This window comes from Dipodomys spectabilis, unplaced genomic scaffold, assembly GCF_019054845.1.
Source record: "Dipodomys spectabilis isolate Male_0828 unplaced genomic scaffold, ASM1905484v1 ptg000219l, whole genome shotgun sequence".
NCBI lineage: Eukaryota > Metazoa > Chordata > Mammalia > Rodentia > Heteromyidae > Dipodomys > Dipodomys spectabilis.
In genome coordinates this window covers 5,673,607-5,691,097 of record NW_024870896.1, presented here as the reverse complement: position 1 = coordinate 5,691,097, position 17,491 = coordinate 5,673,607, and the positions used below count along the sequence as shown (strand labels likewise).

The 17,491-nt window shown below is 45.3% G+C and overlaps 2 protein-coding genes across 2 annotated transcripts in view; one reads left to right on the top strand and one right to left on the bottom strand.

The window, feature by feature from the left end:
* The window catches only part of Otud7a (OTU deubiquitinase 7A), a 174,461-nt gene extending 161,248 nt beyond the window's left edge, over positions 1–13,213 (bottom strand). The window contains exon 1 of the mRNA XM_042697420.1: positions 13,029–13,213. The gene's annotated coding sequence lies outside the window, so the exon portion shown is untranslated. The remainder of the gene's footprint in view (positions 1–13,028) is intronic.
* LOC122122952 (basic proline-rich protein-like) lies at positions 12,215–13,398 on the top strand. Its single transcript, XM_042697397.1, has 2 exons — positions 12,215–12,506; positions 12,620–13,398. Exons 1-2 carry the CDS (start codon positions 12,215–12,217, stop codon positions 13,396–13,398), a joined length of 1,071 nt encoding a protein of 356 aa, XP_042553331.1.
* Positions 13,399–17,491: the final 4,093 nt, after the last annotated feature.

Below are 17,491 nucleotides of genomic sequence, written 5' to 3'. Positions count from 1 at the left end.
CACACACACACACACACACACACACACACACACACACACACACACACACACACACACACACACACACACACACACACACACCCCACAGAGGTTTCAATAACCTTTTATGAGCTTCCTTGAAAGCAAAGAGCAGGAGTACATATTGGCATTTTCCCAAAGGATCCAGGTTGTCTTTTATGACTCTAAGCTCGTCTATCTTAGAGAATCAGCACCCAATGTACTCTGCTCTGGCGCTCTAGTCAGTTTGCATCTGGTGACCACTCAACCTTCCTTTCTCAAGTGACTCTAAGAGTTGTCAGTGAGGAGCTGCCATCCACCATTGTGTTCTCCTCACAATGCTCCTGCTGGGCTCCTGATCCTAGCCTTCTAGAACTAGAAATGGAGGTAGAGAAGTGACACTCCTCTCCCAGGTAGCTAGTGATGAGGCACGTCTCAGATCCAGCTCTTGGCCCAAGTTGCTCCATCCATCCAGGAAGGGAATGGCAGTTTATGCTTTGACCCCATGGAAAGTATTCAACGACTGCCAACAAGTACCACCCAGGACCTGCTGTTACCTGTGAGTCAGGTGTCACAAGTGGAGACACCGAGTCCAAAAGATGAACCAACTCAATGAAGGATTTACATCTGGAGGCAGCATAACTGGAAAATGAGCCCAATGTGGGTTCCTTCAACCTTGGGCAGGATTTCTCAACCAGGTGTGGCCCTAGCACTAATGAGAAACCTCAGGATCTAGGTAGGATCCTCAACTCTGGACACTGGAGGCATGCAGGACTGTTTTGGGGATTGGATGGGTGGGGGATGAAGCCAAGGCAACCAGGGCAGACCTGCAACAGAACCCACTGCATGCAGAGACCAGTAGAATGACACTCAGAAAACTGGTATTGGCCAAGTTCCTGGAAAGTCTCAGAATGATCAAAAGGCTTAGAAACAGGGACTCTCAAGAATCATTGGCCAGTGGCAGAGAAATGGTAATTCATGGTAGACATGTGGCACAACTGAACAGAAGAAAATCACCATGTCAAGTCTGATTACAACTGTCCCTTGGCCATAGTCAGCCCATGGAGTCTAGCATCAGCCACTTGGGTCACTCTCCTCTGAGCCCAAGGTAAGGTGTGAACTCATGTCTCTCCAATTTCCACATACTCCAAAATGGCTTTACTTTTATTCAGTCTTTCTGTATTCCCTCCAGGTTATCATTCTTGCTTCTGAATGGCATTTGGAGAAATGAAGACTATGTTGAGCAGATGTGTTGCCTATAAGTTTGCAAGGTGCAGTACCTTTCAAGATGAAGAAACTGAAGCTGGGGTTGGATGGCCCACTTCCTCCCAAGGGTGTCCCTGGGCTATCTTACCCTTGCCTGGCTACCATGGTGGGATTCATGCTCTCATCTAACCATGCTCTTCTCACTCGAGGTCTACATTTATTGCTACCCTACCATTCTGAAAGCTGGCCAAATACTGTCCTGCTTTTCCTCATGTCACCAGAACTTAGCCCAGATCTGCACTTCAGGAGTTCCATGGAGGTAAGTTGGTGGGGACAGACATTCCTTTTTGGGGTGCCTATTATGTTCTTCTTTGCTGATTTATAGAATGCTGCCAAGAATCCAGGGCAAGAGGCTACTGCCCATCTCTAGGCAAGATGAGGAGCTTGCGATTAGAAGTATCAGGGTCTAGGGTTACCTCTGCTATGGGTTTGGCAGCTTTGGAAATTAGACAATTGGTCCCATCATAGAGGGAAGCAGATGGCCGATGGGCTTTTCATCTTGGAAAACATCTGTTTCTCTTCCTCAAGCAAGGAAGAGTGGACATGAAGAGCACATGCTTTGGAGATGTGGGTCTAGGATTGGTTCCAAACTGTTCTTCCATATCCTTGGCCATGACTTTTCCTCTCTCTAGGGCCCTAGGGATCTCCTGTACCCAAAAGGGTGGACATGTAATCGCACATCTTTTCTTAGCAATGCCTGTACTTGACTTCCTCTAGAGTCAGTCCTACACCAGGCCTCTGAAGCACAACCCAGGAACATTCAGAGCTTCAGGATGAGGCAGGAAGGACCATGGGCTTTCCATTCTAAGTAGGGGTTTTTCTTCAGCCTTTAACACTGAATTGTGAATCCTCATTTTATTATATCCCTTAGGATGGTTTAGTTCATTCTTGAGCAGGACAGAGAATGGAGGGGTGGGGAGCAAGGAACAGAGAAATAATAATGAACTTTAATTACTTAAAATAAAAAGTTCCCAGCAGTACTTTTATCTAGAAAGCATAGTTTCCTATTCAATATCCTGGGGAAACCCACGTGTGTATTGCTGTGCCAGGGTACTGGTCTATTACTGTAACTCAGGTAGATTTCATTCTCTTGTGAAATGGAAGTAAGCCATCTTGCTCAGGGACACACAGGTGAAGTCTGAGGGACTCCTGGGACACCCTCAGGGCAGGTAGGTGATCAGAAAAGGTGAGGAGGAATCAAAATGGCAGATGGTGGATGGCCAGCATAGTCACTGGCCAGAGTAGTAAAGATGTCCAGGGAGGCCCACACAGGGCATTAGACCTGAACTCCACAGTCTCATGGTGCAGTCATGGATGATGGAGAAGGCTTCCTTCAGTGTGTCTCTGCAAAACCAGACAGGGTAAAATGGTTGGGGAGAAGGACTGCAGTTCTACCATTATGTATGTGTGCAAGTACCCAGAGGCAAAAGAGTGGGACAAGACTTCGTAGGGCAGAGGTTAGGGACAGTTTAAGAAGCCCCCTCGTGAGATTTAAGCTAGTATCTTTCCCCACAGGCATCTTACACTAGAGGTGCTGCTGCCACAAAAGATGACATGCCCAGGGCACAGGAAGGTGACGGTGTGATGGTTTCTTTTAGGTGCAAACTTGACTTGATGAAGGGATGCCTAGAAACTTGATAGCACCTTCTTTCTCAACGTATCTGTGAGTGTGTTTCTGAGGAGTCTGGTCTTATGTGATCAGACTAAGTGGAGAAGATGCACCTTCAATGTGTGCAGGAGAGAAGGAAAGGACAAACGTGTATCCCATTCTCCTGGAATTGGTAAGGTTAAACAATTAACCTTCTCTGTCATTTTCTTTTTCCCTTTCACTGTTCTCTCTCTTGCAAAAGTTGCCCATAAAGGACCTGACCCATCATAGAGATCATACTAAAACAATGGCTCATAATTCAGTGTTGAGATTGCTGAAATAAAGGCTCTCTTTTCTTTGGTTATACTGAACTCTATATTCTCTGGCCTTAGACTCTACTACTTAACATCAGCAACCACTCATCTCACCGTAGCCCTCCAAGTTCTTAGGGCTTCAGTTTCTGAATGAGAATCAGCTTCCTTGGTGAAGTCTTTGAAATGGTACTGAGCCAAGCCACCTGCAACCTAGTGCCTCCAACTTGAGGATGGCCTATGGTGGAACCACTCAGCCTCTATAATCTCACAAGCAAATTCTCCTAATAAATCTCCTCTCATTTATTCACCCATGTATCTATCCATCCATCCATCCACCCACCCACCCATCTATCCATTTATCCATCCACCCATCTATTCATCCAATCACCAATCTACCTGTTCATATAATCATCTATCTATCCATCCTTCCATCTATCCACCTATCCATCCATCCATCCATCCATCCATCCATCCATCCATCTACCCACCCATCCATCCATTTATTCATCCACCCATCTATTCATCCAATCACCAATCTACCTGTTCATCTCTTCACCCAATCACCTATCCATCCATCCTTCCATCCACCCATCCACCCATCTATCCATCCATCCATCCATCCATCCATCCATCCATCCATCCATCCATCCATCCATCCATCCAATCATCTATTTATCCTGTTGGTTCTGTCTTTGGACTCTGATTTTAAAAGAAGGCAAACATAACGATGTGAAATAAGGGCTGGGTTATCCATCTTTACTTATACACCCCAACTCTGTACATACCATCAGCTTCCCACTCAGCCAACTGCTAAGCATTAGGGTTTGCCATTATTTTAAAACACAGGTTGAAAAATCCCTAATCTAAAATCTAAACTCCCAAACTATTTGAACATGGACAAGATACTGCAAGCAGAAAATTCCACACCTGACCTCATTGGGGGTACATCACCATAAAAATACAGGTGCACTAAAAATACTGTATGAAATCACCCCAGGCTGTGTGTGTACGATGCACATGAAACATAAATCTAAAAGACTTGAATCTCACTCCCTACAATAGCTGATTGTTATCTAAACATTGCAAAATCTGGAAAAGAAATCCAAAGTGACTTTGGTACAAAGCATTGAAGATAAGGAAGATTCAACTTGCATAAGAAGTTAATATAATCAATTGTTTTAATCAATCTCAACACGTTTGTCAGTTCTTCCACCATGAATTTTCTTCTTCCCTGAAGAATTATTTCAAATATGACTCATTCATGTGACCTTTCACTGTCTCTTTCATAATATTAATATTTTCCAGGCAGTACAACTAATGTGTCTTATTTTTAAAAAATCTATTGTGAAGTAATTTGTCTTATCAAGGAGATGTAGCCATTGACCTCTAAGGCTATATGTATTGTTTGTGATATATAGAGGGGAAAATAGAAAATAATTCTTCTTAGACTATATACTCTGGTGTATGACAAGCAAGCACCATTCTAGAAAATCAGTAAAGAGTCTGGGTTTTTTGTTTATTTGGCTGGCTTTCTTATTTGCAACCCAAACAAGCAACTTCTGCAGGGAGAGAAAATTCTAAATGTTTTAAATTTTGTATAAGCAACATTCCCAGCTACAATGCTTCTGAACTCATGGGAACTAGGCGATTGTGGAAAGAATAATTAAATTTCTAATTTTAATTCCCATAGGGCTATTAAGTGCACTTACCAAACATGAATTGAGAGACTGATCTGAGCAAGGTACCTCCAAGATGTAACAAGGGCTAATGCATTGACTTCTCCTGGGCCTGATAGTCAGAGGGCCAGATGCTGTCTGCACAACTCATCTGTTGTGTGGACACACATAGCAAATATGTATGGAGATGCTCAACCATTCTCCTCAACATGGAGATGGATATTATTAAGAGATACCTAATGTTTCCCACATATTCTCTCAATCACATCATCATCACATCTCATGCCCCCTTTTCTTAAAAATAAAAAACTGTACTTTTCTCTTTTGGTTCTGGGAATCAAACCTAGAATGTTGCACTTGTTAGGCAAGTGCCTTGTCACTACTGAGCTGCATCCCAGCCCTAACCTTCCTTTTGATTAGTCAGCACATTGCAAGAGCTAGGAAATTACTTTGTACAGAATTATGGAGTTAAATGGGATATCAGAAAGCAGACAGCTACATATCTCCAGTTTAATGCGAAAATTAAGACCTAGAGGATATATCTCGAGGAGGAGAGTGATTGGAAGGAAGCCTCTGGGCTTAACCTCTGTTTCTCATCCCCTGACTGGGCCAGATCTTCTGGTCAGCACTTCACAGGCATGGAATCTGATCTATCTTGCCCCAAGAAACCCCACATGCCCACATGGTAACTCACCTGTACCTGAAGCCTCTGACTCCCTTAGTGAGAATACTATAAACTAGACCCATCCACGTTGGTAGAAGAAATCTTTAGGAACCCCTGTTGACCTCATCCAGTTCAAATGGACAACCCTGGTGAGGAACCTGGGCTGAAAGACTATTTGCCTTATTTGATAACCTAGAGTCAACTGGGCACTCCCAACCAAATAGACCTGAGAGTTAAGGTTATGAACAATACCTCAGATAAGACAAACTGCCATCAGGCTAATCAGGAAATACAAGGAAGAACTTCAGCCCCATCCTACAACTCCTGGACATGTGTCTCTAAGAGACCCACTTTGGCTTTTCAATCTGCCTGGCCCAGTAACTTCAGATTCACAGACAGCTTAAACAGACAGTTAGAGCTTTTTCACTCAGCTTAACAAGCAGCAGCACTTGCAAGAGATCCATGATTTTCTATGTCATGCCAGAAATGATAAAGAAACCTCTGTGCCCTTAACCATAGTCAAGCCAGTGATGAGGGATGCCATGTGATCTCGACGCTTCCAACTTACTCTGGGAACTTGTAAAGGTAGAGGCTCAGGGGTGGGTTATGATGCAAACATTCACTTTGCTGTTTACCATCCCTGGGCTATAATGATGGGACTACCCTGGCTAGAAGGACCTCAGGTCACAACTGTCCACCAATACCATTCCCTCCCTGAAACCTCAAGACCTTTAGAATACTATTCTCCTTCCTCTCACTTACCTCCTAGATTTTCATGTAAAGGAATAATTAAAAACAACAACAACAACAAGGAAAGTATGCTCAGTAATGATCCCAGCAATGAGCCCTTGGGGGCCTGTTATTCCTGTGTTTAGCCAGCATGGAAGAGACATAGCCTGAGTCTCACAGTTTGCCATCTACTCTGATTCAGAACTTTAGCATTGTTTAACAGAGCTGGCTAATAACTCTAACTCCAATAACTGCGAATCTGTACAGGCCCTCTTTTTTTTTTTTTTTAACTCACACCTCCTTATTCACTGCAAGAAAAAGTCAAAGTGAATTTATCCAATCAATGCCTTGAGTGACAAGTGCAAACTGCAGCCTACATTCAATTGACACAGGAGAGAGACTGGCCTACTGGTGAGACAGATCTATTCTGTCTTCTATTCCTGGTGGTGGAAGACTTATCCATCTTTAGAATTTAGGAATTCCCTGAAGATGCTCTATCGTCTGATCTACCTCCATAGCCTGCACAAATGCCAGAAAGATACTCTATCTTGAGGACACTTGGGATTATACACAAGGTCACAGAGCTGGCCACCAAATCCAAGTCACTGGCAACCCACTCCATTTATTTTTACTGTTTAGTGATCGTTCTTTCAAGAGATGGAATGGTATTATTTACAAGGCCAGCAAACAGCTCATACATTTAAAAACCAAAAGCTGCCAGGTACCAGTGGCTTGTGCCTGTAATCCTAACTACTCAGGAGACTGAGATCTGAGGATTGTGGTTCAAAGCCAGCCTGGGCAAGAAAGTCCGTGACACTCTTATCTCTGATTATGCACCAAGAAAGCTGGGAGTGGCTGCATGTAGCTCAAGTGCAAGCTTTGACCAATGAAGTTCAGGGACAGCACCCAGGCCCTGAGTTCAAAACACCAGAGTGGTACAAACAATCAATTAAAAAAACCTTCCCCCAAATGTGATGTTGAGAGGATTTTTTTTTTAAATTTAAGCATGAAAAATTATACATGCAGTTATGTTGCTGCTGGGGTTTGGATGTGTATCCCACAAAGGTTTACATACCGGAAGCATGGACTTCAGCAGTGCTGAGGTGGTAGGATCTTAAAGAGGGAATATGGGGGCCAGGTAAGGCGGCACTTAGGTCATTGGAACAGTTGCCCTCAGAAGGGATTATTGCAGCTCTCAAGGAGTGAGTTAGTTCTTAAGAGAGTGGTTGTTACAAAGTGAGGTCACCCCACATATTTGTCCCTTCTGCCATACTGTAACACACTGAGGGAACCTTCACCAGAGGCTGACAGACAGAGCTACTCAATGCCACATTTACATTCTCCAAAATGAAATAAAATTATTTTTTTAAAACACATATTTCCCAGCTTCAACTATTTCATTACAATAGACAAGACAAAGACATGCTTCAAAGAATGGGAGAAATAAATGAGAACTATGGCAAGGTGTTTGGCCTCCCCACCCAATCTAAAAAAAAGGGGGCATTGCATTAGTTTTAGGAATGGAGCCAGGGGAGGTAGGGCACAGCCTGTCCCTGGATACCATGCAGTGGGCAGAACTCCACAAGGACGTGCCCTGAGCTTGTGTCTGAACCACAGATCCTGATATAGGCAATTCCTAACCCAGTGGCACAGAGATGAGGCAGGAGACTCGTTTCAGGATGGTGCGTCCTCTGGGTACAGCAGACCTAGGGTCTTCTTCCTCCAAGAATAAGAAGGAAGCAAGACCAAGGAAGCCAGGTTCAATCCAACAGGCAGTACTAGGGACAGACGTGTGATTCTACTTCATGCAGCTGGCTTCTCTCAAGTGAGCTCCTAAACCTTGCAGCAGTAATGGAGAAACTTAATCTTAGCTCACCAAGGGATGGGGTGTATGTTCCACTGTCGTATGAAATGCATGCTAAAAAAACCAATACTGAACAGGCAAGATGAGTTGCAAAGGTCTAATTTTATATTTGATAAAGCAGTACAAGATTGCATCGTGTTCACATATAGCCACTTGGACATTAAATTTGCCCCAGCTTTGTAAGGAAAACTAGGTAAGACATCACTCCTTTCAAATAGAAAGTATTTCCTTGGGAGGAAAAACAGAAAAAATCCCTTAAACCTACAAAATACATTTACTTTAGACTTATCTGCTTAAACCAAGAGAGATATATGTAAAACCTGCATTAGCATAAATATGTATTTGTCTTCTCAGAAGGTGAGATGGGATAAAGCCTAAATCTGTCATGGCAAGGACTGTGAAGTAGCAAAATGTTACCAGATAAAGTCCTGGAGATATGGGAGGTTAACTCTCTCCCTGTACCATGTGGAACCTGGAGCGTAAGCAAGCCAGGCCTCAACCCGAGTAGCCACCTGTGGCTGACATAGGGTTCACACTTTCCCAATCTCAGTTCAGTCGCCTCTGCCACCCTGTCCAGAGATACTATATGCAAACCAGCCAGCTAAACATGCTTCTATAACACAGCTAATTAAAAGCGCTGCATCTAATAGGGCATCCAGGAGCTTGGAGCCCTGGGGCTCTCAGTCCTTTCCCCATACTGGTACCTCTACAAGCAGTGACTTCTGAGCTGGTGAGTCTTCCTCTTCCTCCTTCCCATTCTCCTCCCCTTTCTCCTCCCCCTTTCCCCTTTTCCCTCCAGCTTCAAGCAAGTCATATTCTAAGTAAAACATTTTGTAACACCTTTATTACATACCATGATAAAGAAAGAAAAATAAAATATTTAAGTTAGAAAGGGGAAAAAAAAAACAACAAAAGCAGCATCTAGCCTCTCCTTCAATTGCAGCAATTCAACGGCATGTTAAAACTCAATTCTCCTGTCTGTTACTATGAACCCAAAGGCGTGGTTTTGTCATACTGTTCAGTTCGAATCCATGCTAAGACCATTTATTCTTGGTCTGATGCACAAACTCCCTGTGAGACAGCATGGCCTATCAATGAACAAATATTATTCTTTCACAGTTGGAGGGTAAACTATTCTCCCAATTAAAAATAAAGGAGATTGGCATGTTTTACTGTATTGCCTGTGAATCGCAGGATTCACTCTCAGTAAGATCTGTGGTCACTCTCAGTAGAAGAAGGCTGCAAAGGAAACTTGGTGACACGTATTTCTATGTCTATGGCACTTTCCCCAGGGCCATTTATTGTGTTCAAAGTGAAAAGCTTGCTTCTGCACATAGCTGAAAAAAATATGTTATTCTCATTAGATCTCTTGAACCAGTAATTTTGCTTTCCAGCCAATTTCAAAGGAAGAACTTAGGCATAAGCCCAGTAAATAGCATCTAGATCAACCTAGTCATGGCATCTAGTTCTCTGGTAGGGCATCTAGTAGACACGAGGGCTCTGTTAAGAGAGAAGCAGCTCTGATTTCTAAACTAGACACAGCAATAATCATCTGAGTTGTGGGCAAGGTCCATGGCAGCTCACTGAGGTGACCCTCAGGTGGGAGCTGACCTCCCTCAGCTCCATTCCTTTGAAGAACTGCCTCTCAGAGATCGCATGGTTGACTAACCAGGCACTCGCTTTCAGCTTGATTACGCACAGCACAGTTGCTTCCTTTCTCCTGTTCTAAGGGGAAGTAAACCTACATTGATTGAGCGTTACTTTTTTCCATCTGAAAAACACTATGGGCTATCAATCTGGCAAAGGGATCAAGGAGTCCTCCCCCCCACAAGAAGTATTAAATATCAATGAGGAGTGAAAACCAAGGGCAAACATTAAGGGGTGGACTGCTCTGGTTGGCATGGTCTTGCCTCTACCAGTCCACAGGCCTAAAGGTCCCTGAGGTCGACTCTCTCCTCTACAAGCCAACACTCTCACTCCCTCAGTATTGAGAAAGCACTGAGTGCTCAGACTCAAAGTGTGCTAACAGTCAACAGCCACTGTTTAGGATGTGGAGCCCTTCAAGCAATCTCCCTGTCCTCTTGAGAAGTGGGTGCACATTTGGGATGCTTCCAATCTGATCACTGAAGGATAAGCCCCACTCTTCAGTTTCTATCCCTTTGACACAGAGGAGGGTAGATCGAGAGAATAAACACAGACATACGCACATGTGTGTTCACAGATTTACCCTCTCTCCCCCACACAGACACATACATACACACTTGGCAATCCCCTCAACAAGGCAGCACTGGTGGAAACCCTGTCAAGCCAAACTGAGTCTAGCACGCCCCCTGCTGGCCTGGCAGGAGCTGACTCAGCCTTTATTCTGTGGGCCTCAGACATGGATGAATGACCTTAAGATTTAGAGGAAACACAAAGAAAAGACAAGGCTATTTGGTCTACCTAGAATCGAAACACATGACAGTCTAAACATAAAAGAGTGAAGAGGCTTTCAACTGATTTTTAAAAGAAGCGTTTTAGGAAATAATATTTTTAACCCCTAAAGATTTAGTAGAAACACTTGTATTTCACGAGCACCATGATGAATTAAATTTAAGACAAAAAATTACTGTGACTCTTCTCACAGGTTTACCAGTAAGGGAAAAAATGGATAGATATACCAGAGTGGTTTCATAGACTCAAATTTCTAAATGTTCATAGTCCAGAGCCCTACCAATCACTCTTCTTAGCAGAGGAGACTTTAATTATGTGAGAGTCTCAGTTACCACTTAAGAGCTCAAATTTAAAAGTAACTGCATACAATAGGAGCAAAATCACAGAACAGCACATATGTGGAGCCAATTCTGCTACAAGACATCTCATCCATCTCACACTGACATTCCACTGTGAATAAATATGATACCACCAAAGGTCAGAGGCCAATGTGCACCAGGCTCATTCAGAAGAAGGTGCTCCTTCCTCTCCTTCACCAGAACTGGGGCCCTCAGGAGTTACTTCCCAATGGACAATGGCCAGAACTTATGCCTAGGTAAGCCATGCACCTGGAAAAAATTTCGTATTTATCAACAATCACCTCCCATAATGTAGGCTCTGAGTACCAAGGGTCTACAGTAAACAGTTGTTTCTAAATCAGTCCAGGGTTCAAATGCTTCACCTTCCTAACCAGCTTCAAACTTTCTGTGATAGGGTATTAAATTCCTTGCTGACCCAATATGATCACACTAATAATTTAAAGCACCCTTATTGTAACCAATTAGGAGTTGTCATTAATTATTAAATACAAAAATGTCAATACTTTTGTCCCTTCCTTGGCTATCCTTTTGATACAATAGGCTGAAGTAGATGTTCAGTCTGTCTTGGAAAGGAACTTACTTCTGTTCCCATAAGAGTTGGTACTAATGGCTCACTCAGAGAATAAGATGGTGATGTGTTGGCTGGCATTTGGGGAGGATTTCTCCCCCTACATGTTGATGTGTTGTGCAGATCCTACAAGCGCTGGACCCTCTTGGGGTGTTGTAAAGGTCTTAGAGCCTGTTAGGATACACAATGGCTGGGAGGGCTTTAGGGAAGCTGGTCCCCTTTGTCGGGGGTGGGGTGAGGTGGGGGGATGACTCTCTCAGGCGTACTAGAGAAGGAGATTCAGAAAAAAAAAATCTGTGGATAGGCTCGAAGCAATCACAGCCTGTTAAGAGTTAGACCCCACTGCCTGCCTTTCCTTGCTTCCTTAAATACAAGCTTTATTAAATCATGTTTCCCTCTTACATGTCACTCTCATTTACAGAGATAGGGCAAGAGTTACAAGTATCTGTATGGGGTGTATGTACATGACTTTCTCCTGGATCTGTGAGCTGTGATCCACCTGGGATCTAACAAGTTTCCCTTCTGCTACACTTAAAATCATTCATTTTTCAAGGCAATAGATTAAAAAACAACCCCCCCCCCAACAAAAACCTATTAGGTGGGATTTCTTTTTTTTTTTAAAGCTGAGAGGACGTTTGGCCAATCCATTTTTTTTTTTAAATTGCAAATCTTCTCAGAGGACTGCAATAGCTGCACCCGGCGGGAGGAGGGTACACTTGAACGGTGGTGTCCAATGAAGGAAAGTTTTAGTTAATGATGACATCACTGACATCTCCCAAATTTAAAGGAACACTTAAAGCACGGCAGATTGCAATTCCCCCCCCCCCCCACACCTCCTCCAGTGAGGAGATTACTAAGGAAAGGCCTCCGGGTGCACAGCCAAATGACATCAACGATTCGACTGGTGTCCAGCAAAGACTCAGCCAAACCAGCGATCGAGCGGCGCGCGGGGCCACCACCGGGGCCCACGCAACCGTGGCCGGGGCGTCCAGCTGGCGGCCTCGCGCGCTATTCCGGACCGGCCTTTGCATCCATCACCCCCGGATGGGTAGGCGGGGGGGTAGGGGGAGGAGATCTGTCAGCGCGGAGGGACCCCCCCCTCGGGGGCGCCCACCCGGAGGAAGGGATCGCCCTCCTCCCCCCCCCCCCCACGCCTGTCAGCACGTTCCAGTGCGGACAGCGAAAGGACCGGGAGGAGACAGCAGCCCAGACCCAGCGGGAGCGCCGCGCCCTGCCGGGAGAGACGCCCCGCGCTCGCCGGGGTGGAGGGGGGAGGAGAACCGGAGCCGGTGACCCGCGGCGCCCACAGGGTCCGGAGCGGAGCCCGCAATGCAGACGGCGCCCTCGCCCTCCTCCCCCTTTCCCCACCCCGGTGCCCTCCACCCCGACCTCGGCGCCCAGCCGGCCTCGGGAGCCGCTCCGCCGCGGAGCCCGGGACCCGGAGTAGCGGGGCGGGGGGGGGGGGACCCCGCGCGCCGGCCCGGGCGCACCTGCCCGGTCCGCGGGCCCGGCCCGGCCCCGCCGCCCGCCCGCCCGCCGGCCGGCAGCACCGCGGCCAGCGCCGCCTCACCTGCCGCGCCGCGCCGCTCCGCCCGGCTCGTCCGCAGCGCCGCAGTCGCTGCTACCCGACTTCCATTTTCTCTCGCTTTAAAGGAAGAACCCCCCCCCGCCCCCTAGATCAGCTGTTTCTCGCTCTCTCGCTCGCTCGCTCGCGCCCGGGCTCGCGGCGGCCCCCTCCTCAGCTGCCGCTCGCGGTCCCCGAGAGGGGGGGGGGTAGGGGGGCGGCCTCTCCCTCCCCCGCCTCCTCCCGCGCGCCGCTCCGCCCCTCGCGCCCCTCAGCTCCGCCCGAGGCCGCGCGCAGCGCCCGCCTCCCGGCTCCGCCCCCTGACGTCACCGGCCCCAGCCGCGCCGCCCCGCCTTCGCCCGCCCCTCCCACGTGAACGTGTATGTGTGTGCGCGCGCGCGCGCGGCCCCGCCCCGCCCCAGGTTGGGACTGGGACACGCCTCCTGGGCGCGTGTGCTCGCCAGCCCTACCCACGCCTGCCTGCGTGTCTGCCTCGGTGTTTCCCACCCTGGCCATCATCCTCTTCTGTTCTCGCTGCAGGATCTGCATCCATCCTGCCTTTTCCCTGTTGCTTGCCCTTGCCGTCTGCACGCACCTGTCTGGTTTCATCCTCAGGGCACGCTCACCACTCCGAAGCATCCCAAACTTCTAGCCGCTCTGGGCTCCACTTCCGTGCCCTTCTCTGGGGTCGACGCCTTCCGCCTAATGGGACAGCTCCTAAACTGACCCTTCTCCCTTTCTTGCCTTCTTCATCCTTTCTTCAGCCCATCACTGAAGACCTTTCCCCTGGCTGATGCCAAGTCCTGCCTGGGTGTAGCCACAGCCTGTCTTCCCCAGCAAGAGTGTTACTTGGCGTATATCACGCACCGTTCAGATGTGTTACTTGCATTTCTTTTTACTTCTGGTTTAGGGCTTGTGCTTGGTTTTAACACTGTGCTTCAAAGTATTTGGTTATCGGTTTGGCTCATTTTTTTTTTAAAAAAGTAATATTCAGTGCAATGGACTTTGTAAAAAAAAAACCCACAAACCTGTGCTTTTAAACAATTTGAACAGTTAGAATTCATCACCCGGGGCTGGGAAGGTGGCTCAGTGGTAGAGCGCTTGCCTTGCATGCATGAGGCCCTGGGTTCGATTCCTCAGCACCACATAAGCAAAAAGAAAAAAGCCGGAAGTGGCGCTGTGGCTCAAGTGGTAGAGCGCTAGCCTTGAGCTGAAGAGCTGAGGGACAGCGCCCAGGCCCAGAGTTCAGGCCCCATGACCGGACCCAAAAACAAAATTAAAAAAAAAAAAAAAAGAATTCATCACCCAACATATTTCTAGTACTGTTTCTTCCCAGCCACACCCTACCCCAAGACCCACACTTTCACAGATACTTCATTGTTAAAGTTTTCTTCTCTTAAGGCTGTCATGTAGATGGAATTATACTGTAGGTAATGCATGGAAACTGACTTCATTCATTCACCATTATGCCACTGAATATTAAGAGTTCTTTTAATTGTTGAGTACTGTGATGGCTAATCTTGTCAACCAAATTGGGATTGTGAATGGCCTAGGGGATTAGTAGAGCACACTGTGTGTGTGTTTGTCAGGAGATGGGTTCCAGAAGGACTATGGTTTCCCATAGACTGGGAAACCTTGGTAAAACAAAAGGGGACAAAGAAGTATTCTCTCTGCTCTTCTCACCTTTCCTCCTTCTCCCTTTTTCCCTCTGTTCCCTGCCCCCCCCCCCCCCACACCTTTCAACTTCCTGGCTGCCATCATGTAAGCTAGTCTTCCACATCTCCTTTCTCTATCTACACACACACACACACACACACACACACACACACACACACACACACACACAGTGATAGTTGGAAACCTTAGTCAGAGTAAATCTTTCCTCCAACTTGTTTCCATTGGGCTTTTGTCACAGTGACAAAAGGACCAGCTAGGCAAGTTATTTGTACCACACTTATTTAGTCACCTATTGAAGGATATTCCGTTTAGAGTGGTTTTAACATTTGCATGCAGGATTAATGGTCCAAGTTTTCAAATTAGTTGGGCAAGTAAACACACGCGTATGTGTATGTGCCTAGATTTACAGTGGGATTGTGTCCTGGTAAGTCAAGATTCATTTAATCATCTCTGAACATTGTAGCTTAGCAAGCAACATAGTACCCTGTGATTTAGCTAAGGCTCCTGCTGCTGTTGAGCATTGTGAAACTAGCATCAGAAAAGACCAAAAATCAAAGTACTGTACCTGCTGAATGTGTGTCTGTTAGCATCATTGTGAGAGAAAAAGACCATAAATTCAATCATTGTACGTTGAGGACCACCTGTAAGAATGTGTACTGTGTGTGTGTGTGTGTGTTAGAGTGTCTTTGTGTATATGAATTTAATGTTGGATATTTGGTATTCTGAAGATGAGTCCTATATGATTACAGTTTTACTTTTCAGTTTCCTAACAAAAAATAATGTCAAGCATCTTTTCTGTTTGAACATTTGCCATTTATATATCTTTTGGGTAAAGTTAATCTCTTTCACCCGTTTTAAAATTGAGTTTCTTATTTGTTGAGCTTTAAGTCCCTGGGAGAGAAATGCTGATGTGTATTTTGAAATATTTTCTTCCAGTGTGAGGCTGATGTTTTGATGTTTTCATTTTCCTAACTGTCTTTTGCAAAAGTCTTTAATTTTAATAAAGTCTAACTTAACTTTTAATTTGTGTTTGACTTCAGTCCAGAATTTTCCCTTGTGCTGGGTAGTCACTTTGATTCATACCCTGGATTTATTTGGGGTTAGTGAGGGATGCAATGTTATTTTGTTATAACTCCTGATGCCATGAAGTAAATTATTATTATGGACTGTTATGCTGCTGCCTTATTCATATTAAAGTCAGGACTGTCATGTGCTATATTCTGAATTAAGACTTGAAAGGGGTAACCAAGTAAAAATGAATTCGTTAGAGTGGGTACTGATCAACATGACTGGTGTTCTCACAAGAAAAGGAGATTTGGTATTTGGATAAAGGTCTAGGAGAAGATCAAATGAAGGTCCTTTCTCACAGTGACCACAGTGAGAAGATGACCATCACACGCCAAGGAGACAAGAAGAAAACGACCCTGCTGGTACCTTGATCTTAGGCTTCTGGCCTTCAGAACTGTGAGCAAGTAATTTGTGTGAGTTTTATTATGGAAGCCAAGCAAATGTCAGTGATCATTTTTCTGCATTTTCTTCCAAATAGTCTGCCCATGGAAAATGTTTGGCTATCTCATCTAATCAGATTGTTCAATGACATCAAATGCCTAAAACCAACATTTAAAAAAGTAGCCATTAAGGTGTCTCATCAATCTCTATGAAAAATTTCCTACATACCTCTTGGGAAGTTTATTGGGAAGGGTGTTTTTATATCACTTCTCCCAGAAGGTTCTTACTCGGTTAATAATGGCTTGATGTACAGAATAAGGATTCCAAAGGTGATGTTTTCTACCACAGGAACAAGCAGCATCTGGAATGGTATCCTTGAGTCTAAATCAGGAGAATCCAAGATGGAAGCACCCAAAGGAAACTCCCACAGAACCAAAATGGTAGCGTGGCACTTGGTAAAACTTGATGGATATGTAAAGGTGCCAGGACAGTTAGCTGTGATGGGCTGTGCTTCTAAAAATTCCTATGGTAGACCCCAGTGTGTATATTTATGATGTTTTAATATCCTAGAATGTGTAGGTCACTCAGTAATTATGAAGAATTTGCTCCAGGCCAGCCCTTCCCTCAAACATACTAAAATCTAAGGAAGTACAAATGCCTTATATAAAATGGCACGAACCTTGCACAGAGCCTTCATAGCCTCCCACTCTCTCTAAATCATCTCTCCATGACTTATATTACCTAATAAAACATAAATGCTATGCGAATAGTTGCTGTGCTGTGTTGTTTAGGGAATAATGACAAGAAATGTGCATTTGGGGCGCAGGCAGTTTTTTTTTTGCCAGTCCTGGAGCCTGAACTCAGGGACTATCCTTGAATCTTTGTGTTCAAGGCTAGTGTTCTACCACTTGAGCCGCAGCTCCACTTTCAATTTTTATTGGAGATAAGAGTCTCATGGTTTTTTCTGCTCAGGCTAGCTTCAAACTACGATCCTCAAAATCTCAGCCTCCTGATTAGCGAGGATTACAGGCATGAACCACCTGTGCCTGGTTCTTTTTTTTTTTTTAATTAAAGAGAGAAATGAGATCAAGGGCATACCCTTTGCCTTCCAGCTTGATGACTGAGTCATACCTTTATTCATGGATGGGTAATCAGAAAGACTATTGAAAAATATGGCTGTCCCTTTGTATCCATGGGAGACTGGTTCCCAGATATCTCACAGAAACCAAAGTCTGCAAATACTTATGTCCTTCTTCAAAAAGGCGTAGCATCTGTACCTAATTTCATACATCCTCCTATGTACTTTAGAACAAGTCTATGGCTTGTGACACCTAACACAATGT